Source organism: Microplitis mediator, chromosome 5, assembly GCF_029852145.1.
Source record: "Microplitis mediator isolate UGA2020A chromosome 5, iyMicMedi2.1, whole genome shotgun sequence".
NCBI classification, from domain to species: Eukaryota; Metazoa; Arthropoda; class Insecta; order Hymenoptera; family Braconidae; genus Microplitis; species Microplitis mediator.
In genome coordinates, this window is record NC_079973.1 from 12,571,494 (window position 1) to 12,596,411 (window position 24,918).

The window sequence follows — 24,918 nt, forward strand, 5'->3', positions numbered from 1 at the left end:
CAGAAAACTTCCCTGGGAACTTCGGTATTGAGATACTAGGTAGGTAAAATCGAGATGATTGGACATTTTCACCATTGCTTAAGTCGGCTAGTGAGACGCCTTGAGGAAGTACCATTACAGCTCGGCTATGCGAGTAGCAAGTGCAGCCTTGGCTTTGACGTAGCACTCCTTCGTGAAGCATTCGTGTTCTATAGTCATTTCAGATTTAAAACACGTAAACATTTCGTGGTCACTCTCGAACTTGCCCCAATCAGTGTTGAGTATCTCCAGCTTCGCGTTGGTCGCGTGGATGCTGGCTACTGCTATCTCGTTGTTGCCCGCATCTGAAGCCACCCCTGAGCTGTACCGGTGTCAGTTGTACTGCATCTGCCTTGAGCTGACATGATGATATCGTCAACCGTAACTCTCCGCAGCACTCCGTGCCCAGCAATTCGTTGAGTTATAGCTGATCGATTTGTTAATGAGGAATCCCTGACTTCATTAGAGAACTATCCGGCTCGAAGGACCGAAAAATAGTTAAGGAGATGTCTGCCGGTAGATAGTTTTCTATTTAAAAAGGATTCTTGCAATGAAAAATATTTGGGTGGTCTTGAAAAAGACCGTTGTGGTCGTAAGAAAGACCGTTTGAGAAGAGCCTCAAGTTGAGTTGGTCCTGAGAAGAACCGTTTGAAAAGAATTCTTAGTGTGGCCTTAAAAAAAACCCCGGAGAATAGCCTTGAGAAGAGCTGTATGAGCTAGTCCTAAAAAGAGCTGATTGTGTTAGTTATCGGTGCTCTAATAAGGTGGCTGGATGGAGAGGAGAGAGGTTCGAACTTGTGTTACGACCCCTCAGTCCAATAAGACGTCTTAAATTTCGGGAGAGGGAGAGCGCTCTTCCTCCACGGTCTACACTCGTTCTCATCATGTTCCGCGCTGATTCATTCAGTTATTTTTGGACAGGAAGTTAGTGGCTTCGGTACGATTTTCGAAAACCGAGTTTTTAACAGATATCGACGTTTTGAGGTCCTAGGAAGATATTCTGACTATTTTCTGGTTTTTCAGGAGAATTTTTGTTTAGGCCTTAAAGAAACTTTTGAGACTTGGAGTCTAAAAAAAAAAAAAATTATTTTTTGACACACCCCAATTAATATATTTTGAACCGTTTTAAGTTTGCTTCGGTGGAATAGTAATTTTCATTTAAAATATCACAAACGTTATCTAGTTTTTTTTCCGTGTATATAAATATTTAAATACAAAACATGGTGTTTAAAATATTTAATTTCAATCCTCAATCCACAATGTTTCAATCAAAACAATAACTAAAAATATTTGTCGTCAATTATTTGTTCATTTACGCAATTCATTATCTTATATTATTAAAATATTTAATATTTTTTGTGAACCTTTAGTTATTATCATATAATAATTATTCATTGACGATTAATAGAGATTTAAATATACCCGGCATTAATTAAATACATACATCAACAGTTATGAATTATATGAATATATGAATACATGCATGTAAATGTGACGACATAACATCAAATAATAATTGGATTACATGCCTTGATTAAATAATGACTCAGCATTATCTTATATAATAAAATAGGTAATGAGAATAATCCTTCGCTCATAAAAATAAATTATGAATGTTATTGCTTACGGGAAATTTTATTAAATAAAATAGTAAGAAAAAAGGTATCATTGGAACATATTCAAACTTGGTTTCTTTGAAGCGCAATTCGAATTGTTTTAATGCTTAATTATTTTTCATTATCAATGAGTATTAACTATCATTTTAATCAGATGTGGGGAAAAATTTGGAATTTTCGCGAAGATTTAAGAGTTAATGTAATGAATATATATTCCGCATTTTGTAGTACTACGTTCATTTCGTTCGCGCATGAGCATTAATCTTATACAGCCGTCCTAACGATACCTTGGTATCGATTCATTTCGGTTGAGCAAAAGAAGGCCTACTTAATTAGAGAAGAGTTATTATAATATGAGTTTTTATTTATTTACTTACCTTTATTAATTTATTTATTATATGACTATATGGATGATGAAGGGAATTCGATTTTTTTATACACGATATATATGGGGCATTCCACGCCAAATCAACCACTTTGGAATTTGACCCCTTTAATTTGGCTGAAAATTTTTTCTCTTTTTCTACCCTATCAGAAATGTTTCTCATAATTTTTTCAAATTTTTTCACCCAACCGAAAAAAAGTTATAAATTTTTGAAAAAAATGGCTTTTTTTATTTTAAATAGCTATAACTTGTTCAAAATTCGACTGATTGGAACGTTTTTTTTTCAAAATTTTTGTTTTTAAATGTACTTTTTGAAAAAAAATACAAAAAAATTATTGCAACCTATTTTCATTGTTTTTTTGTAGATTTTTAGAAAAAATCAAAAATTTTTCGATGTTTACCATTTTTGATTTTTGATTTTTTTTTTTTATATGAAACTTTGACATTTTCTCCAGATCCTCAAATTTTTTCAGAGTGATGATTTTTCGATTTATATTTTTTTTTTCCAATTGAAAAAAAAAATTATTTACAACTAGCCTTATTTCTCATAACACCATGCTTAAAATTTTTGAGAGTGCTCAGAAAATTTTCAAATTTGGAAAAAAAAATAAAAACAATAAATTTAAATGGTAATGTTCGAAATAATTTGAATTTTGTTCGAAAAATCAAGTTTAAAAATAGAAGGACCTTCTGAATAATTTTTTTGTATTTTTTTCTGAAAACTACATTTAAAAACGAAGAAAATGAAAAAAAAAAGTTTTCGTTTGGGCCATTTTTGGACAGATGCTGGCAATTCAAAAAAAAATTCTTTTAACCATAAAACAATGAGTGTAGAAGGAATTTTTTTGAATTGCCAGCATCTGTCCAAAAATGGCCCAAACGAAAATTTTTTTTTTTCATTTTCTTCGTTTTTAAATGTAGTTTTCAGAAAAAAATACAAAAAAATTATTCAGAAGGTCCTTCTATTTTTAAACTTGATTTTTCGAACAAAATTCAAATTATTTCGAACATTACCATTTAAATTTATTGTTTTTATTTTTTTTTCCAAATTTGAAAATTTTCTGAGCACTCTCAAAAATTTTAAGCATGGTGTTATGAGAAATAAGGCTAGTTGTAAATAATTTTTTTTTTCAATTGGAAAAAAAAAATATAAATCGAAAAATCATCACTCTGAAAAAATTTGAGGATCTGGAGAAAATGTCAAAGTTTCATATAAAAAAAAAAAATCAAAAATCAAAAATGGTAAACATCGAAAAATTTTTGATTTTTTCTAAAAATCTACAAAAAAACAATGAAAATAGGTTGCAATAATTTTTTTGTATTTTTTTTCAAAAAGTACATTTAAAAACAAAAATTTTGAAAAAAGAAACGTTCCAATCAGTCGAATTTTGAACAAGTTATAGCTATTTAAAATAAAAAAAGCCATTTTTTTCAAAAATTTATAACTTTTTTTCGGTTGGGTGAAAAAATTTGAAAAAATTATGAGAAACATTTTTGATAGGGTAGAAAAAGAGAAAAAATTTTCAGCCAAATTAAAGGGGTCAAATTCCAAAGTGGTTGATTTGGCGTGGAATGCCCCATATATTTCTATATGTAACCGGATTATGACTTCATTAAATACCCAGAATTTTAACGTTTTTAGCATAGAACTAATTAATTTGTCTGTGAATTTTTTTTTTTTTTTTCCAAGCCCTGAGGGATTAATATGAACTCGTTACATTAAATTGTAAAAGCGATTCTCTGCGAGAATTTTATGAGGATAGTCGTCAAATATGCTTTTTAATATTATAACAAGGATGAAAAAGATTAAATGTATTATAATCACTTTGTAATATATACTTTTATAATATATGTTGTGTTGCATAATAGATTACATAAGTATTGATCATTTATTGCATTATTATTACAAATCAGATAAATATTTATAAAAAAAAATGAGACGACAGGATGATCTACAGAAATCAACACATACGAAAAAATCTGAAAACCGGCTGGCCCTGCAAGCTAGTCCAGAAATTTTCCGCTCGAAGAGCTTAAAATCACTTTCGTGAAAATACCCATTCGAGCTTGACAAGCTCTGTAATTCCTTTCAATATATACGTTTTTTTGAGCTCTTCAAGCCTCAACAAGCAGTTTTTAAAATTTTTTTACGATTTTACTCAATGAAACCAACAAATTAGCACAAAAATCAATGCGATTTACATAAAAAGTTCGATGAGTTTTGAAACAGATCAGAGCGTTAATATATAAAATATCCGAGAATAATGTAAAAAAATAGTGCTTATATTTTTCCGATAATATTACACTAAATTGCTTAATAAAATTAGTTCATGTAATATATAAACACTGCTACTCCTCTAAATATAAAAGGGGCTTTCATTGTAAATGCTATATGTTACTATTATGAAGAGTGTAAAAACCTATATTTACCAAAGGTTGTTAATACGAGATCCAAGTTGCTGGTCCTTCCCAAAATTAATAAATCAATAAGCTGTAAAAATGCATATTGTGTAGCATTAAAAATCTATAACCAATTGCCAAGTAGCATGAACACTTTAATGTGTACTAAGAAGCAATTAAAAAAGAAATTTAGTAATTGGATAAGAACTAATAATTATTATCTCTAATAAAAGTTATGATTAGTTCATAATAATGTTTTTGGCAACTTAAGTTGACTAATTGTACGTTGCACTGTATTATTAATATGTAAGAGAAACTGTAAAAAATTTATGTATAATTGTTATATACTATGTACTGGTTCTAAGCACAGGTGTGATTGCACCTCTTTAAAATTTATTTTTTTTTCTATACCAGTTATAAATAAATAAAAATAAAAATAAAATAAAAGAGCGGTGTTAAAAATGGACTCATTTTAACTCCGCCCGATGTTAAAATGAAATTACACGGGTGTAGGAGGCGTAATTCGGCGGTGTTAAAATACCGGTGTAAAAGCGGGATAAACTGCGTCCGCTTGGAGTATTAACTTTAAAGATTATAAAACACAATAAATGTCAGTTCTCTATGAAAATTGATAAAAAATATCATTTATTAACAAGTATAGTGATCGAGTAAAAGTATATTCACAAAGTAAAATATTTCAACACCGGTCTAGAATATTTACACCGGTGGCGGCGTTATTTTTACACTGCTTTCGGTATTGAAATTTAACAAAGCCGATTTTAACACCTACACCGCTTGGACTTACCCCGGTGATTTTTTACAGTGTACTTATATTAACGAAACGATTGTAATAAAATCTTCAGTTATCAAAAAAGACTATAAAATGGTAGACTTAATCTAATTTTAGGTATATTTGATAAATTACATGTTGAGATATCCAGGAAAAAAGAGGGCAACTGTTATTTTTCAAATATTTCATCGCCGATAGCTTTTGAACTAATAAACCAATCTTCTCTTTTAAAATGAACCAGTGAAATTCCACTGATTCAACCAGTGAAGTTCACTGGTTTAACCAGTGACTAAAAGTTCACTGGTTGAACCAGTGAAATTCACTGGTTGAATCAGTGAACGTCGAGCTCACTGGTTTCAACCAGTGAACTAAAAATAAGTAAATGCGCGGGTACAGCAGCATTCTGTACATGAGTATATTTAAGTGTTTTATTATGTCAATAAATAAGTAACATTTATTGATTATCTTCATGTTATATTTTAACTAAATTTTATATAACAATAATAATTATATGACACAATTTTTACAGAGTTTAAATATAAATAACTTTGGAGTAATTTCAATAGCTTGGAGCTAACCTCAAAAATGAATGACATAATTTTAAAATTGAACAATATAAAAAGCCCATTGAAAATGGAAACAAATTCAATTTTTATAAATCCTAATAAATTTTATTTATTTTATTACAAAATAATTTTTAATTAAATATAATTGTTATTAAGACTCTTTTTGTTTGACTTCACTTTGTTTATAAATAAACATGTATAATAAAATAAAATTAATCTAACCTATTGTGTTTATATTTATGTAGTACACCGGCGTATCACTGGTTCCACCAGTGAGCCAAGCGATCATCTTATTCCACTGGTTGAATCAGTGAATTTCACTGGTTAAACCAGTGAACACTCGGTTCACTGGTTGAACCAGTAGATTTCACTGGAGAATCAGTGAAATTTCACTGGTTAATTTTAAGAGAGTTGACATTGAGGTGGCGTTTGGCGCAGTTTTTCCGGCTCGAACACTGAATAGTTGTTGAACTGAATCAATTGAACGTTTTTGATTTCATTCGAACAAAACACTTTTATGGAATTTTTTCGTTAACGATATCTCTTGAGCAAATGATTTAATTTTGGTGGTTGCGGTAGCATTCAACGTGGCTTATCGACTTTTGAAAGTGATTAGATTTTTGAATTACTCCATGAGGTAAGTTAGAAGTTATTTGAAAAATATTTTTGTTTTATTTTTCAAATAACTCCCAACATACTGTATTGATTAAGTTTGATTATTTACAGACTGTGGGAATTAATAAACCGCTTTGAATGCTACCTCAACAATTTAAATCGGTTAATCCGTTAGAATGTTGTAGAATATTTACAGACACACAGTCGTACGTACGTACACACATACATACACTCGGACACTCTCTTGAAAATAGTCAGAATAGCTTCCTACGACCTCAAAACAATATCTGATGAAAACGGGGTTTTCGAAAATCGGACGGAAACCAATAACTCCCCTTTTTTTTTCAAACATTTTCAATTAGCGGGAAGTTAAAAAGCAAATCAAAGCTGAATAAATTTGCTAACTGACCTATGCATTGGCTTAATTGACAAAATATTTCCTTAGCCCGTGGACCCGTTGAAACCAAAAAAAAATTGCAAACCCGATGAAAAAAGATTTTATATAACTGTATACAGTTATATATGAATTATATACAATTGGATAGAGGTGATGCATAATTATTAGGGTGATTCGTTTTGAACGACTATTTTTTTTTTTCACTGCCACTTGAAAATATTGTTATAGACATGGAAAGAAAAATTCCCTGCAAGTTTCAGCCCTTAATTTTAATTTGAAGTACTTCATATTTGATTTTGAAGTTTTTCCATTCACGGAAAGAAATTTATGGGAAGTTTTCCTGTGCATTATGGGAATGGTTCCCATAATGGTATGGGAATAGTACCTATACTACTATAGGAATGGTTCCCATATATTATGGGAACCATCCCCATAATAGTATGAGAATAGTTCCCATAATGATATGGGAATGGTTCCCATAATATTATAGGAACCATCCCCATATCGTTATGGGAACCATTCCCATAATGGTATGGGAATCATTCCCATACCATTATGGGAATGGTTCCCATATTGGTATAGGAACTATTCCTATAATATTATGGGAACTATTCCCATAATGTTATGGGAACCATCTCTATAATATCATAAAATTTTTTTTTTGCACAATAGTGTAGAAATTTCCCAAAATTTAAATTTTCTTGAATGTTTTGTGCTGACAAAAAATTCTTATTAAAAATTTTAATGTTTTTTGGCCAAATTTGATTTTTTTTTTTCAATGTTTGAATTTTTGTTTTTATGTTTAATAATATTTCTGTGTATTGTAGAAGTGATTACCACACTTCTTTAAATTAATTTTTTCATGATAATATGGGAACCATTCCCATAATATTATAGGAATGGTTCCTATAATAGTATGGGAACTATTCCCATAATATTATGGGAATGATTCCCATAATGGTATAGGAACTATTCCAATTGCATTATGGGAATCATTCCCATAATATTATGGGAATGGTTCCTATAATTTATGGGAATGGTTCCTATAAATTATAGGAACCATTCCAATAAATTATAAGAATGATTTCCATAATATTATAGAAAGTATTCCTATAAATTATAGGAACCATTCCTATAATTATAGGAACCATTCCTATAGTGTTATGAGTATCATTCCCATAATTATAGGAACTATTCCTATAATTATGGGAAACATTCCTATAATTATAGGAACCGCTCCCATAATTTATGGTCGTAATTCCTATGACGGTATAGGAAAAAATTTCACAAAGTTATGGGAACCGCTGCCATAATTTTCTTTTCGTGTTGAAAATACATAGGAAAGTTGGGATTTTTTTTTTAATTCTCTATAACTCAGCCGCATTTCAAGTTATCGGGTCGCCGTTTGCGGCATTTTGTAGGTAATTTAATACTCTTCAAAAGTCTCATTCGTGATTTCACTCGGACTCTGATTGTTTTTTCTGTATTGGTTCTGAAAATAGTTTTTTAATAATAATTTGGGTTTTTAGTTGATATTAACTTAATAACGAAACTTACAGAAAAAGTGCAGATAACGATTTTTTGAGAAATTTTATTCGCTACAAAAAAGGTCCTTGTAGTTTAGTGGCTCAAGTTCTTCGTTCACGTGATATAGGGATTTTAGTAATTTTGTAGATAAAATATTTGTCAAAAATTTTTCCGAAGTTCATCAATTTGACCCCTTCTAATTTTAATGACTGGATTAAATTAATAAAAGGAAAATTATTTACTGATTTTAAATTGAAATGAAATAGCACTTGTTGAAAAAAATTAGAGGATCTGCAGAAAATGTCAAAGTTTTAAATAAAAAAAAAAAACAAAAATCAAAAATGGTAAACATCGAAAAATTTTTGATTTTTTCTAAAAATCTACAAAAAAAACAATGAAGATAGGTTGCAATAATTTTTTGTATTTTTTTTTCAAAAAGTACATTTAAAAACAAAAATTTTGAAAAGAAAAACGTCCGAATCGTTCGAATTTTGAAAAAGTTATAGCTATTTAAAATAAAAAAAGCCATTTTTTTCAAAAATTTATAACTTTTTTTCGGTTGGGTGAAAAAATTTGAAAAAATTATGAGAAACGTTTTTGATGGGGTAGAAAACGAAAAAAAATGTTGGTTAAAAGATATTAAAACTAGAGAATTCCAGCTTTAAAATACTTTTTTTTACAATCTCGATATGATTGTTTTTCATAAAGTTATAGGCTTTCAAAAAGTCACTAAAAAATTTCTAAAACTATTCTGTTCCTTTAATTTTTAACATGGGGCATTTTACGCCGAATCGGACACCATTCTGCTTTTGCATCTCCGATTTTTTCGATAATTTTCTACGTTATAGTATCCATTGAGAAAGGCCTCCGTGATTATTCCAATTTTTTTTTGTCCAGCCGTTTTCAAGATATTGATTTTTGAAAAAAAACCGTTCTTTTGTTTTTTGAATGCCCGTAACTTTGCAAAAACTGGATCGTTTGGTAATTCCTTTTTTAATTTTTTTTTTTACAACACTTTGAGAATATACCAGTGAAACCTGGATAAGTAAGACTCGAAGAGGCCAAGATTTTTTCCTCACTTATCGAGGTTTCTCAGTTATAGAGGGACAGTCAGACAATCAAGATAAGCACACTGAGAGAAAAGTCGATAGTCATTTTAACTAAAAAGACTTCAACTATTAAAAATTAGTTATTGGTACTAATGCGTTAGTATAGCTAACTATTCAGTAGTTGCTCAAACTAAAAAAAAATTAATTAAAGCAACTAAAATTTTTCAGTCTCCGAAAATTGTTGTTTTAACTAAAAAAATTTAGTTGATAGTATATGAATTTTAAAATTAATTATAACTTAATTTTTTTAGTGTATGTAAATAAAAATTGTTTTTATTATAACTGCTGTTTTAAAGTTAAAATAAAATAGTTGTTATAAATATAAATCTAGTAAATGGAACTAAAATTTTGAAGTTACTGTAATTGAGTTAAATGTAGGCAGGAAATGGATTTTTAATTTTTTTTCAAAACTTAATGATTGAGTAAATAAATGTTTTTAAATCGCCAAAAAGTTTTTATCAAAAACTTTTTCTCAAACATATTTTTTTTTGCAAAATTATTTTTTTCTAAAAAAATTATTTTTCAAAGAATTTTTTTTTCCAAAAAATTTGTTATCTTAATTTTTTTAGAAAACTTCAGTTATTAAAAATATTTTGAAAATAGAAATACCTATTTATATCAATTATTTAAGATAAATTGGAATACTTAAACTGAACTGTAGTACAAAAATTTTCGATTTAAGCATAAAAATATGTTAATTTGAGAAAAAAATTTTTGATTCAAGATAAAAATTGTAAGATAATTATTTACTTGGTGCAAGAAAATTTTGATGTTCTGAATCGTTAAAAAAAAAAGTGTTCTTGAATCAAGAACATTTTTACTCGATTCGAGTTTACTTTTTTCGATGTAGTTATAATTCGCCAAAATATCGGATAATTTTAAAAAACATTTAGGATCAATATTAATAGCTGACAAAAGTTTTTCCTTTAGCTAATAAGGTTCTTCATTTGTACGTTATCAAAACCTAAATGCGTCTTTCAAATTTTAGTTTCTCTACACTGTAAAATATTATTGGACTCGGTGTAGTGTAAATGTCTGTGTAAAAATTGTGGTGTGAAAATTACACTAAGTATTGTATTAAATTTAAGCGGTGTGAATTAGAAATTTTTCTTCCGTCAAGCGTGTATATGTGTAATTTATGTTTAAATTTTGCGTTTAAGGCAAATAATCATAAAAAAATTAAAATGTTCAAAACACGAGTTAATATCTAAATAAAATAGCTTAAACCAAGAGATAAATTTCTTGAGAGAAAACACATGTATGGAGGAGAGGAAAGTCACCGGTACCAGACAACAGTAGCGGGAGTAGTTCAATGCTAGCCACGAGATCGCGCCCAGCCGCTGTGTAGTGTTCCTGGCAAGATATATATCTCAGAACTGTTAAATTCCAAGGTTAAAAACAATTTCGGCATCAGTACAACTCTGTCATTTGACAAAGTGACAATTACATTTTTGGATTGTATTATAGTTTATCCTATATTACATCAAGACATTAATATATATTATTAATGGTTCAATAAATAATTTATCTTTAAAATTTAACTTGAACTTTCAAAAAAAAAATCAATTCTAATCAAAACTCTATAGAGTCTCTACTTAATAATTAAAACCATGTAAATGGTATATTTGTACGAAAAAAAATTATTTATTTAATGGATTTAACTAAAAAATATTGATTGAATTAACTAAAAAACATTGTAATGATACTTAATATTTTTGTTTGCTTTAATGAAAAAGTTATAGATGAATTAACTACTTAAGTTCAGTTTAAAAAATTAAAAATTCTTAATTGAATACAAGTTTAAAAATCAGTTACATTAACTATTTATATAGTTAATTGAACTAAAAAATATTTAACATAACTACTTAGAGATATTTATAATAACTATCATTGGTGTTGTAGTAACTCCGAAAAAATAGTTAAAGCGCTATTTAACTGTCATTTTATAGTTAGATTTACTGGATTTTTCTCTCAGTGCATAATAAATATAAGTGAAATGCATATCGTTAATTTGTATTGAGTTAAATAATACTTTATTTAATGACATCGAAATTAGCTTAAAAACACCGTTACTTTGGTTTATTTGAAATACCTTTCCGTCAATAATTATTCAATGATATAAATTTTGATTTATCACCCGCTGTCAGACAATGTAGCTTCCTTTTGGCACAAACTGACAATTGATACTAAACGTAAAAATAAACAAATTGGAAATGCCAGAGTAGAAAGAAAGATAAGACGATTTGTAAATAATCACCTGACGAGTACCTAACACACATTGGTGTACGCATATAAAAGAAATGTTGTCTTTATAATAAAATAAATAGCTTTGACTATGAAAGTAAATAATAATAGGCTAGGAAAAAAAGTCTTAGTTAGAGAGGTTCCTCAGTATCACTTGAAGAGGTTTTTCGTTGTGAAGGTGCCGAGACCTGGAAAAAAGTTTCAGTTATACAGGTTTTACTGTATATACATTTAATCCAAGTAAATATTATTATCATAAATCATACGTAATAATTAATTTTTATACAAACAATCGCGAAAAAAAAACTTTGTTGAATTGAGACTTTCAACTTTATATTGTGATAACGAAATTATCTGTAGAAAAGCAAAACAAAATATCATTTGCTTGTTTTTTTTGTTATAATAATTACTTTTTAAAGTAGAACTTGGCCTTGAAATGAAATAACTATGGACAATAAATGACAATTAAAATTATATTGAAGAATAAAATGATCATTCAATTACTATCAACATTCGAATTATTCACACACACACACACACACACACACACACACACACACACACACACACACACACACACACACACACACATATATATATATATATATAACAATAAATTAAATGTAAACCAAGGTTTATCTTTGTAATTATGCCTGCGTAGAAAGAATTCTTACTATCTTCAGCTACGCAAGTATCAATGCCCCACTTTTTTCATGTTTTATCACCAAAATCTTTTTAATGAGATCTAGTCGGATATAAAACTATAGTATACCATTACTAATTTAGTAAAACATTCAGTATATTTAAATACTTATTTTTTATTTTTTTCTTATGTTTAATAAGTGCTGATGATTTTTGTAGTTTAAAAAGTTAATGACAGTTTTATACATGTTTCTAAAATGTCGCATGGGATAAATTCATTTAAAATAAAATTGCACAAACTAACTGGTAGTTATGTCCCTGGGGAAAAAATATATGGAGAAGTTATTATAGATTTGGTTGAAGACAAGATTATCCAAGGTATTAACATACATTTCTTTATATAATATTATTAAATAGTGAAACTCAATTTACGTCTGCCAAAACTTTTATCGTATAGAAAATATTTGTAAAAGAAAAAAAAATATTTTTTTTAAGGTGTTTGTGTTGTGGGGTTACAATCTCGTAACGTAACTGTCACTGTACTCAAACTTTGCGCGGTGTATGTTTTCGAATATGAAAGTTTATATAGTTTTTTTTTTTTTTTTTTTTTTTTTTTTTTTTAAGATTTATAATGAAATTCTTCCAGTGATTTGTTTAAAATTAAAGTTTAATATGCACGTCTATCTAAATATTTAAATTCTTACATACCAAATTCAAAATTATTAAAAATGTTTATAATAAATGTTATTTAAAAGTTAATATCTGAGAATAAGTATAAAAATAAATCAAGAGTTGTTATTCATTATAAATATCGTCTCGCTTGCATATTTCGAGTACAAATAAAAATTCGACAACAGTTTGATCAGTCAAACTTCGAAATTTGAGACAATTTTAAACTTTTTTAAACTGTTGTAAAGCCTTAATACTACACGGAGAGGAAAAAAAATGGGAATTTTTTCAATTTTACTTGGGGAAAATTCCTTTGTTGGCATTGTAAATTTTACTATGTCAATATGTGAATTGTAACTATGTCACATGGTGAATTTTGCTTTGTTACATAGGAATTATTCCTATATTGACAACGTAAATTTTCCTATATCAACATTGGAAAAATAACTATGTAATATAGGAACAATTCCAATGTTAACATGGGAATTTATCCTATGTTAACATGGGAAAAATTCCCATGTCGACATTGGAAAAATTCCTGTGTTAACATTGTTGGAATTCCTTTAATGCCATAGGAAATTCTCCAATGTCAACATGGGAAAATTTCCTATGTTAACATGAAAATTATTCCCACGTTAACAAAGTAGAAATTCCCATGTATGTAAAAATGAAAGATTTGTAAACTGATGTTTTTTTTACGTAATTTATTAAGTAAATCAAAATTAATTAATTGAATTGCTGATTATATACTGTCGGAAACACGATGTAATTGATTTTTACGTACTCGTTTATATTAGTCGAATTTATAAAAACATTTGTTTATTGGTAGGTGCTACAAAAAAATTGTAATTAAAGCACAAAAAATTTTTTCGGAAACTTTGAAATTCTATTTTCGTAAATCTTAAAACCTTCACACATCCCTATTTCATCGCTTTAAAGCCTAAATGGTAAAAATGACCAAAATATTTGGCATTTTAGTGGTTTTAGCTTCTTGTGAACTTTTTCCATGCAACATAGCAATTTTTCCAATGTTGACATGGAAATTTTTCTTATGTTGATATGGAAACTTTTCCCGTGCCAACATGGATATTTTTACTATGTCAACATAGAAATACTTACTATGTTAACAGAGGAATTTTTTCCTTGTCAACATGGGAACAATTCCCATGTCAAATAGAAGAAATTACTCCGGTAACATGGGAAAATTCCTATACTGACACCGTAAAAATAACCATGTCAGTAAAGGAAATTCAGCAATGTTAACAGAGAAATTTTTCCAATGGCAATATGGAAGATATTCCTATAATATATGGGTAAAATTCCTATAAAATATGGTTATATTCTCATTTTCCCCTAGTAAAATTTGATATGTTGATAAAGCAAAATTTGCTATGTCAACAAGGGAATTTTTCCTAAGTAAAATTGGAAAAATTCCCATGTTTTTATCTCCGTGTATGAAAAATACAAATTATGATACATAATTTGACTACAAATTAAAAAAATTTACAACAGTTTCCAGAAAATGTATTCATTTTATACACGGAGAAAAAAATATAGTAAATTTTACTAAAAAATATGAGAATAATTACTTAATTTAGATAGTAATCTTGAAACGCTTATCCCGACTAGAAATTTTTAGGTGCACCCACTTGGGAACCAATTGGGTTGCCCAATGGGGACCCTATATTGGGATGTAACGCAGAAACGTACTTGGGCCCCGATCGGGCAATCCCAATAGGTTCCCAATTGGGTAAGACCTACGTAATCCCAAACGTGCAATCCCTATTAAAAAAAATAATAAATTGCAAAAAAAAAATAAATTAATTTTAATTAGATCCGAAATGTAATCTATTGTATTAGAAGCGTTACTTAAAGGAATCATATATGATTTTGACTGATGAAAAAATCCCGATGACTGCTGGGCTCGAACCTGCATCCTTCCGATCCAAAGTCTTTGATGCTATCCACTGCGCTGACCCACGTATGCGATTGCGTGAGTGTAAATAATATATTCATCATAATACCAAAGAATAACTTGAAGAAATAAAAAATCCGTGATGGAATAATCGACGTACTCTTTGTATAAATACATTATTATTCTGTACTTTGTTTAATTTTTAGCCAGTAAACAAAATATTAAAAAATTTTACGATCAAATGGATTACCAAATTAAAACCTCAGGGTACTTCAAGTAATTTTCGATTAAAAATTTTAGTCGATCAAAATTATACTAGAAAAAATTGAAAAGAGAAGAGGGAGAGACACAAAACAGAATATTCTATTCAAAAGAAGTGAAAATCAATTTGATTTGAAAATTAAATAAATTTGATAAAATAAAATTATTTATAAACAATTTAGATAAATAAAAAATTAATTTTAACATAAGTATTGTGTACGAGTTTAAAAAACAAATTTCTTTTATTATCAAATTTTTGAAAAAAAAAAATTTCAATAACAAATTTTGAGCATTTCAGATTATATATGAATCATAAAAGTTATTAAAATAATAATAATTTTTGCATTGGGATATCCCAACGAGTTCCCAATTAGGTCCCACTTAGGAAAAACTGATGCTGGGTAGGTGATTTTTGCATTGGGATATCCCAATAAGTTCCCAACTGGGTCCCGATGTGGCAAAACCAATGAAAGTTATTTATTTTTGCATTGGACTATCCCAACGAGTTCCCAATTGGGTCCCGATGTGGCAAAACCAATCAGAGTTATTTATTTTTCCGTTGGGCTGTCCCAACGAGTTCCCAATGGGGTCCCGATGTGGCAAAACCAATAAAAGTTATTTATTCTTGCGTTGGGATATCCCAGTAAGTTCTCAATTGGGTCCCGATGTGGCAAAACCAGTCAAAGTTATTTATTTTTGCATTGGGCTATCCCAACGAGTTCCCAATTGGGTCCCGATGTGGCAAAACCAATAAAAGTTATTTATTTTTCCGTTGGGCTGTCCCAACGAGTTCCCAATGGGGTCCCGATGTGGCAAAACCAATAAAAGTTATTTATTATTGCGTTGGGATATCCCAGTAAGTTCCCAATTGAGTCCCGATGTGGCAAAACCAGTCAAAGTTATTTATTTTTGCATTGGGCTATCCCAACCAGTTCCCAATTGAGTCCCACTTAGGAAAAGCTGATGCTGGGTAGGTGATTTTTGCATTGGGATATCCCAACAAGTTCCCGATCGGATTTTGACTGGGATAGCCTGACTGGGCATGCCACAGCGATTCCCAATTGGGGCCCAATATATGTATTGGGACAATTTCTAGTCGGGATGATTTATATAAAAAATTCATAAAAAGAAAAGCACATTTTAAAAGTCGTTTAGTAATTTCTCATATTTCGGTTATGGAAAATCTCCTATATTGCATATTAATTTTTAGTTATATTGAGTTAATTTTACTATCTCTGTTTAGTAAATTTTACTATCCCGTTTAGTAAATTTTATTACATTAGAATGGAAATATATAAAATTAAATTTTTCATAGCTTTTAACTTTTTATTATTCGAACCCTGATCTCCCGCGCGCAAGTCCTTTCCTATGTCTGACGGCCTGATGTCTCCTTTGAACAAAAGTTCCAGAACTTGTAATACATATTTGTATATGCTATCCCCACCAACTTTTAATTTTATCTATAGGGGAGGGTGGGGCAGAGCGGCCCCCCTGAAATTTTGACCAAAAAAAAATTTTTTTTTTTTTCGACTAATTACTATAAATCCGATATGTTTGCGCATTTTTACCCCTACGCATGACATTTGGGGCAAAATGGACAAGCCCAAAATTTTGAAAAGGTGATTTTTTCATATTTTTATCGTCAAATTAAAAAAAAATTATTATAATTCCACATTTCTAGCCCTACGCATAACACCTGGGGCAAAATGGACCAGCCGAAACTTCCGAAAAAATTATTTTTTCATATTTTTCGGCCGTTTCTCTATGTAAGAGGCAAATTTGGTCACTAAAAATTTATAAAAATGAAATTTTTTTTTTTAGCTGATAAATTTTTGAAATAAAGTAAAATTATAGAATTGATTTTTTTTTTTATTAAATAACAATTAGTAATTAAGGTAATCGAGAGTGAACGATTTTTTACGCTTTAAAAAATTTTTTTCGAGTAATGTAAAACGAAAAATAGTTGTCAAGAGAAAGAAATACATTCTTAATGATGAAAACAATTTAAAAAAAAAAAAAAACGAAAAAAAAAATTTTTTTTATCACTTTTTGAAGGGGGGCCGCTCTGCCCCACAAAAAAAAAAAAATTTTTTCAGAATTTTGGCAAAATGTCCATAAATTTGTTCGAAATAGGACAAAAGTAAAGTGATCTTATGGTTGAAAGCCACAAAAAATAATAATTGGCTTAGGGGGGCCGCTCTTCCCCACCCTCCCCTACATAGTAGAATTTGCTATACAGATAGTAAAAAAATATAATCGCGTTAGCGAAAAATCCATTGCGTATAGTAATTTTTAATATTTTGTATAGTAACAAATCCTATATTGTATTAGAAAATTTACTTTCTTAGATTTGTATTTATTAATAATACTTATAGTAAAATTTACTATACAAATAGTAAAAATATTATCGTCTTAGCAAAAAAATACATTACGCATAGTAATTTTTAATACCTAATTATATAATTATTACTGAATAGTAAATTCGACTAAACGTTTAGTAATAATTACAATATAGAATATATTTTTTTATATCTGTTAGTAAATTTTACTATAGTATTGTAATTTTTAATATACCTTTTTCTCCGTGTACTAATGCGTATGAATGTTTAAAACTTTTAAATAATTAAAAATTGTGGATCAGAAATATAGTATTTAATTTGTTTATAAATTTATTTTACAGCCCTCACATTACAAATTAAAGGTACATGTGAAGTTTCATGGAAAGAAAATAATTACCAGGTTGATTCGTTTTCGGCTAAAGAAAAATACATCGAAAGTGTAATAATTCTTCGTAACGGAGAAAGTAATGTCTTTTAATTAGTTTATATTTAATAATTAAAAAAATCCATTAACGACGAAAACATTATTTATATAGTAATAAATATTTATTAGGTCACAACACTAACAGAATAAAAATCGACCAAGGACACAACGTATTTCTGTTTAATTTTACTTTACCCCACAATATTCCAAGTACTTTGAAACACGATTGCGCTGAAATAAAATACAGTATTACGGCGATAATGGAAAGGCCTTGGAAATTCAATCATGAAACTGAAAAATCATTTCGAGTTGAAAGGCAATTGCCAATCGATGAAAGTTATTTGGTATGTTATATAGTTTTAAATCATCAATTATAAATTATAGTATAAGTCATTAATAAATTTTTATCGCATAAATGAAAAATAATAATTATTAAAGTTAGGAATCGATGAAACTGATGTAGAAAATTTCTCATGTTTAATACCGTGTATTAAAAGAGGACTTATGAAATATCGTATTCGGTTACCTTCTACTGGCTATACTTGTGGTGAACGTATTTCATTTATGTTAAATATTGATAATAAATTATCATCCGTTGAGATAACAACTATAACATTACTTCTGATTCAAGTAAGTAAATTTTGGTTTTATTTCTTCGTTTTTTTAGGTAATCATCTATATTCAGGCTAACCACATTTTTCAATGTTTCAAGTGCTTACACATTAAAAATCTTTAATTAAACTTTTTCCACGTGTTCTGCTACACGGCGGATTAAATTTTCTGTGTGTGTTTTTGTCTCTAACACTAGATATCTATCCGGACCTTGCAATTGAATGTACGAAATTGATAAAAATGACATAAATCATGCAAATTTTCCAAAATAAATTTAATAAATTTTCTAATAAATATAAATAATTAATTTTATTAATACCGTAAGATGGACGGTGTCGATAGAATGGTCTAACTTAGAGCTACAAAGATTTTTTGAACTCTTGTAATAGTGAAAATCGGCATATTTCTGTTATTTCAATACTCGAACAGTGTACGACAGCTCACCTAACATTTTGTTGCAAGTAGTTTGGACGGTATCCGCCTCCCTTGGTTAGTATGGTGTCTGGCTGAAGCCCACAACACAGTTTTACGCCGGTGCATACTAGTAGGAGATGTAGTCTAAGGCAAGAGTACATTAACATACTCTACTGACGAGTCCGTTAACGTACTTAGGACGAAACATATCAAATGTATCATGTTTATAGCCTCTTACAAACACACGAATATTGCCGCTTATTTTATGCTTAATTTCAGCAAATATATCGTCAATCCGCCAAAAAATGCCAGAGAATGAAACAGGTCTCTTGTCAATTGCTTATTTTTGGATTTTTGCTAATTTAAACATGGATTAGTCCCACTTCTAAACGTTTACCTTTTTTTACTATCATTATTAATACTTATAAAAATTAATTATAATAATCATATGAAAAATATATTCTCTTAGAAAAAAAATGTATCAAGTACACGTTTAAAATTTATTAATGTTTCAATCATATTATTTTCTTTACAATTATAAAATTTTAGTCAATATAATATTTACAATACCGATAGTAATAATCAATAAAGAAATGGAATTGTTCACTGATAATAGTAATTTTTGGATTGATTGTAAATTTTTTTTCTGGAAGTATTTTTTCATTCACGACTGTAATTATTCAGTAATTTTGAACTGTATTGTTTGCCAGCCCCAACGCCGCTTTGCAGTACCTATTGTACACTGCTACTATCTCTTTGCTGCCCTTTCAACCTCATATTTCTACTCCGTAAAGCGTACCTGCCTTCACCATTGTGTTGTATAGATATTTATTCTGTCCTTTAGCGTGTCCCTCCCGGCTCTTCTTATTAATCCCCAGGTCAGATTCAACGCATTCTGCGCTTTTTTTGCTAGGAACCTTATAAGTTCAGCCCAACTACTCGAACTCGTCATCGAGCATCCGAAGTATTTGAACCCTTTGACTTCCTCAATCTCTGTTCTATCAAAAATCCATTTTCTTGCTGCCCTTCTTTCATCCCTTCTTCTTTTTCCGATCCTCATGATTTTAGTTTTCTTCATATTTACCTTCGTTCCATTTTCCCTCGCGTACTCCAAAAGCACCTTTATCATTTTCTTCATGGATATTTCGTCCTCTGCCACTACCGCCACGTCATATCTGCATACTTTCTCACATACATCTTCATCTTAACTTTATCCAGAGTAGGAATATAATTTTCCTTGCCATTCACAATCTTCCTCGTGCTTCGGACTATATTGACCTTCTCGCCCAACTTTTCCTCGAATAATTTTTTAAAAGCGACAATGGTCACTTTCTCCTTTCCTAAATCTCCCCACACCACTATCCTATTCCTTCTGTAGTTCTTTTCATTTTTTTCACGCTCCCACTCTTCCTTTGATAGTGACTTCGGTTTCGCCACTCGCTCTGATTTCTCGTGAGTGCCGTACTGCCTCTGGATTTCCTTTGAGCTGTTCGATCCTCCCCGACTAGAAATTACTGTGGGAATGCCCACTGTATGTATCTGGCCTCAATTAGGTCCCAATGGGGAATTCCCAAGAGGGTCCCACACAGAACCCAATCGGGAAATCCCAAACAAAAATAAAATAATGTATGGTCGATATTTCTCAATTGGGGCCTGAGCGGGACCTAAGTGGGACAACCCAACGTGAAAATAAACAAATTATGGTAATTTTTCCCAATTGGGTTCTGTGTGGGGCCCAAGTGGGAAATCCCAACGTAAACTTTAAAAAAATATTGTAATTTTTCCCAATTGGGTTCTGTGTGGGACCCAAGTGGGAAATCCCAACGTAAACTTTTAAAAAATATTGTAATTTTTCCCAATTGGGTTCTGTGTGGGGCCCAAGTGGGAAATCCAAACGTGGAAATAAAAAAAATTAATGCCATTTTTCCCTATTGGGTTCTGTGTGGGGCCTAAGTGGGAAATCCCAACGTAAACTTTTAAAAAATATTGTCATTTTTCCCAATTGGGTTCTGTGTGGGACCCAAGTGGGAAATCCCAACGTGGAAATAAAATAAATTAATGCAATTTTTCCCTATTGGGTTCTGTGTGGGGCCCAAGTGGGAAATCCCAACGTCAAATTTAAAAAAATATTGTCATTTTTCCCCATTGGGCCCTGTGTGGGGCCTGATTGAGAAATCCCGACGTTAAAATAAAAAAAATTTTTTCACCTTTTTTAGGGGGTATCCCATTTTAACCGTTTTAAATTAAATTTTTTTTTTTTAACGGCAGCTGAAAACTCTTCTATACACTCCGAATACCATTTTTTGGTTTTATCGTCTGTTATTCTTTGGTATCATAATAAATATACTATTTATACTCACGCGATCACATACGTGGGTCAGCGCAGTGGATAACATCAAAAACTTCAAATCGGAAGGATGCAGGTTCGAGCCCAACAGTCGCCGGGATTTTTTCATTAATATAAATCATGTACACTCCTTCTAAATAATGCTCCTAGTACATTAAATTAAAATTCGGATTCAATTACAATTATCTTTCTTTTTTTGCATTTTAATATTTTTTCTAACAGGGATGCTTTAGTGGGATCTTTTGGGGATTTCCCCATTGGGGTACAAGTGGGATTTCCCTATTGGGGCACAAGTGGGATTTCCCCATTGGGGCACAAGTGGGATTTCCCCATTGGGGCCCAATAGGTCTTTGCGTGACATCCCTATGTACGGCCCCGATTGGGAATCCCAACGGGGGCCCAAGTGGTCGCACCTAAAAATTTCTAGTCGGGTCTGGGCTTTTCCGATTCCTTCGTTTCTGAACTGCCCTTTCCGCTTCCATCCTCACCTATTACCGCGCTGTACGTTTTACTGTTCGTGCTTTTAGGTGGTACATTTCTATTGTCACCACTTTTCAAACTCTGCTTGTCCATCCTTGTGCATACATTTTGCTCCCTCCCCTCTACTGTCAACTCCTCTCTGCTGTCCTTATTCACTGCTACTCCTCTTTTCCTCTGCTTTTTTTTCACCAGGGCCTTCTTTTTGTTTTTCACCTCCTCCTCAGATTCAACTCATCAACTCTCTCATTGCCCGGCCCATTCATCTCACAGCCTCGGTACCCGTTTCCTTCCCCCTTCTGGACCACGATCTGTTCTGCACTCTCATTTTCGTGTTTCTTTCCATTTTCATTTTTATTTTCCTTTTCATTTTTGCTTTTTTCTTCTATCACTTTTTTTCTCGACTCTTTGCCTGTTGGAGTCCTGCTTAGTCTGTTCACCGTCTTGAAGGCCTAGTTTAACCTCAGTCTCTCCCCTCTGCCCTTTTCGCCAACCCTGAATTTTGACTGGCTCTTACTCTTTGTCATTCTCTCATGTCCCTCCTTCTTAGATAGAAATACACTCTTTTAACGACGGCTGGAAGAAATTTTTAATGCTTTTTGTTTTATCTACATTCACTTTTCCCGCTTTTTTTCCACTTTCGAATGGTCTTCCCCTCTTTTTTATTTTTACCGCTTTCAGCTCGTTTTTCCAGAAGCCCCACTTCACTTGCCTTACCTTTTTCACCATCCTCAACTCACTGTACCACTCATCTTCCGACTAGCCGTCCTCTGCACATCAAAATTACACAAAGCTTCTTTTTTGGCGACTATTTACATCTTTCCCGTTAAACACCAGATTTATTTTTAAATGAATTTACGCTTCTTTGAATTTATAATTAAGAAATACCCCACAATTAAACCGAAAAACCCACAACGATGTAACAATACGATTGCACGCTTTACTTGTCCAGATGGCGCTCTCTCCTATTAATTTAAAAATATTTTTATTAGAAATTGAAATTTTCAAATCGAGAGCCATTTCTAAAGTCAAAAACTGAAACAAATATTATAACACGAGTTGTTCGACAAGGGCCGTTTCAAAAAGTAAGCGCAACGTTATTAGAAATAGATGTTCAAAAATTGCCTTTATCACATTGTCAATACTGCAAGTATATTGATATTAAATATTTACTTCACTCTATCATCACTGTTTCTGGATGGTAATTAATAATTAATAATATTGATAATTAGATTATAGATTCTAAATTGTTATTATTAATTTATATTTTATTTATTTTTACACTTTATGACAAAAAATGAAGTCACAAGCCTATTCAAAAAACGTATGACATTTGTATTGGAACAAAAGATATACCGGAAACAATGCCTTTGTCTACAAGAGAAATTTCAAATACCAATAGTCCATCAGTACCATTGCAGTCACCTTCAATACCACCACCCATTGATTTAGCAACAGTAGATAATCCACCAACCCGAGATATTGACTTAATTTATTCTCACACAGATTCAGAAGATCGTGAGTATTGTAAATTTGAAAAAAAAATTTAAGTCAAGTTTAACTAATAAATTTTTTTTATAAATTTTTATAGCTCCACCATCATATGAAACAGTGATGGCTATCGACAATTTGAGAAGATTAAGTAAAACTTGAAAAAATTAGCAAATATTCACAGAAAAAGAGGATTTCTTCTATACATTGAAAACAAAAATTCTCTTGGGTCGAGAAAAAAATTCTTGCGCCAAGAATTTTTTCTAGTCCTAAGAGAATTTTCCGCTTCGATTCATAATGTAAAATATTTCTTGCGCTAAAAAATATTTTTTTTTCTGTGCATTTATGCAGAGTTTTACTTACACGGAGAAAAATGAGACTCAAAAATACAGGAAATAATAATAGAAAGTCTGTCAAATTTTATTATGCTAGTCTACTAAACTTGAAACAGGTTAATTAGTGTACTCTGCTCTTATAATATTCGTAGATTAGCATAACAAAAATTAAGATCACATTCCAGAAACTGAGTTATGTGTAATTTATAGAAATGATCACTTATATAATAAATTTTGTAGTGGTTAACTTTTTTTCATAGAAAAAAAGTCCTATTTTTTTTTTTAATTTTTTGAAAATTTTTTTTTCCTTTACCTTACATTCCCAGACAGCATTCAAATCGGAACGACTGCTCGGCTGCCCAATTTCAAAACACAGTAAGGGACAAATTTTTCAAAATCGAATTTTAGTATTTCTAGTTCCAGTGGAGTCTAGTGGACATGATTCAATACATATTCAAAAAATTTTATTTTTGTCAGTTACTGTGTTTTGAAATTGGGCAGCCGTGCTTTACGACGTATTTTTGAAGGCGTCCTCAAGAAGTCTTATAATGACTTCTTAAAGTTGTCATTTTTAAGAACTCTTAATTAAAAGTTCTTGAAGACTTCATAAATAAGACGTCAGTTTTTTGACGTCTAAATGTATCCTTTTTTTTAACCTCTTTGATGTCAAAATGAAGTCAAAATTAGGAGCTCCTTAAGACGTCATGGTAAGTTCATACTGAAGTCTTATTTGCGAAGTCAAAAAAAAGAACTCTTTGGGAATTCTTTTTGAAGACGTCTTACTGAGTTCACTAGGTGGCTCATTCGACATCTTGAGAACTTCTTAAAACCTTCTTTAAGATGTTGATAAGACGTCCAAATCATAAATAGTAACTCATTCAGAACTCATCAAGTGGTCATTTTGCTATCTGGGTTAATTCAGTAACTAACGTAAAAACGAATGAAATTGTAGGTACCTGGATTTCCATATGGGAATCCATGTAAAAAACCACTATATATCTGGATTTCCACATACGAACTTAATATAGATACTTGAATATGGTGCCGCGACTATTAAATCGAAGACAGTTCAACCGCGATAGCTCAACCGCGATAATTCAACCGCGACAGTTCAACCGGCGACACTTCAACTGTACGACACTTCAACCGACAAAAAATCCCTGATAAGAGTGCACCTAAATAAGGGGGTCCAGGTTATTTTCAGTTGAAATGTCGCTAAGTTGAACTGTCGTTCGGTTGAAGTGTCCTCGGCTGAACTGTCGCCGTGTCGCGGTTAAACTGTCTTCGGTTTAATTGTTACAGAACCCTTGAATATATGGATTTCT

General features: G+C 30.6%; 2 protein-coding genes across 3 annotated transcripts in view; one reads left to right on the forward strand and one right to left on the reverse strand.

Moving 5' to 3' along the window:
* LOC130668130 (uncharacterized) overlaps positions 1-11,589 on the reverse strand; it is a 93,239-nt gene extending 81,650 nt beyond the window's left edge. For both annotated transcript variants that reach the window (XM_057470243.1, XM_057470241.1), the window contains exons 1-2: positions 11,497-11,589; positions 4,450-4,510 (exon numbers count right to left, since the gene is read on the reverse strand). The gene's annotated coding sequence lies outside the window, so the exon portion shown is untranslated. The remainder of the gene's footprint in view (positions 1-4,449; positions 4,511-11,496) is intronic.
* Positions 11,590-12,523: 934 nt separating this feature from the next.
* Positions 12,524-23,773, forward strand: LOC130668046 (arrestin domain-containing protein 17-like). Its single transcript, XM_057470036.1, has 7 exons — positions 12,524-12,687; positions 17,835-17,957; positions 18,047-18,261; positions 18,356-18,547; positions 22,760-22,968; positions 23,071-23,285; positions 23,359-23,773. Exons 1-7 carry the CDS (start codon positions 12,567-12,569, stop codon positions 23,418-23,420), a joined length of 1,137 nt encoding a protein of 378 aa, XP_057326019.1. The 5' UTR covers positions 12,524-12,566; the 3' UTR covers positions 23,421-23,773.
* Positions 23,774-24,918: the final 1,145 nt, after the last annotated feature.

Bases quoted from the DNA above. Each gene is read 5' to 3' on its own strand.
- LOC130668046 (XM_057470036.1), top strand. From the start codon at position 12,567: ATGTCGCATGGGATAAATTCATTTAAAATAAAATTGCACAAACTAACT. The intron at 17,958-18,046 runs GTAATGTCTTTT...AATATTTATTAG, and splicing joins AATTCTTCGTAACGGAGAAA to GTCACAACACTAACAGAATA. The intron at 23,286-23,358 runs GTGAGTATTGTA...AAATTTTTATAG, and splicing joins TCACACAGATTCAGAAGATC to CTCCACCATCATATGAAACA.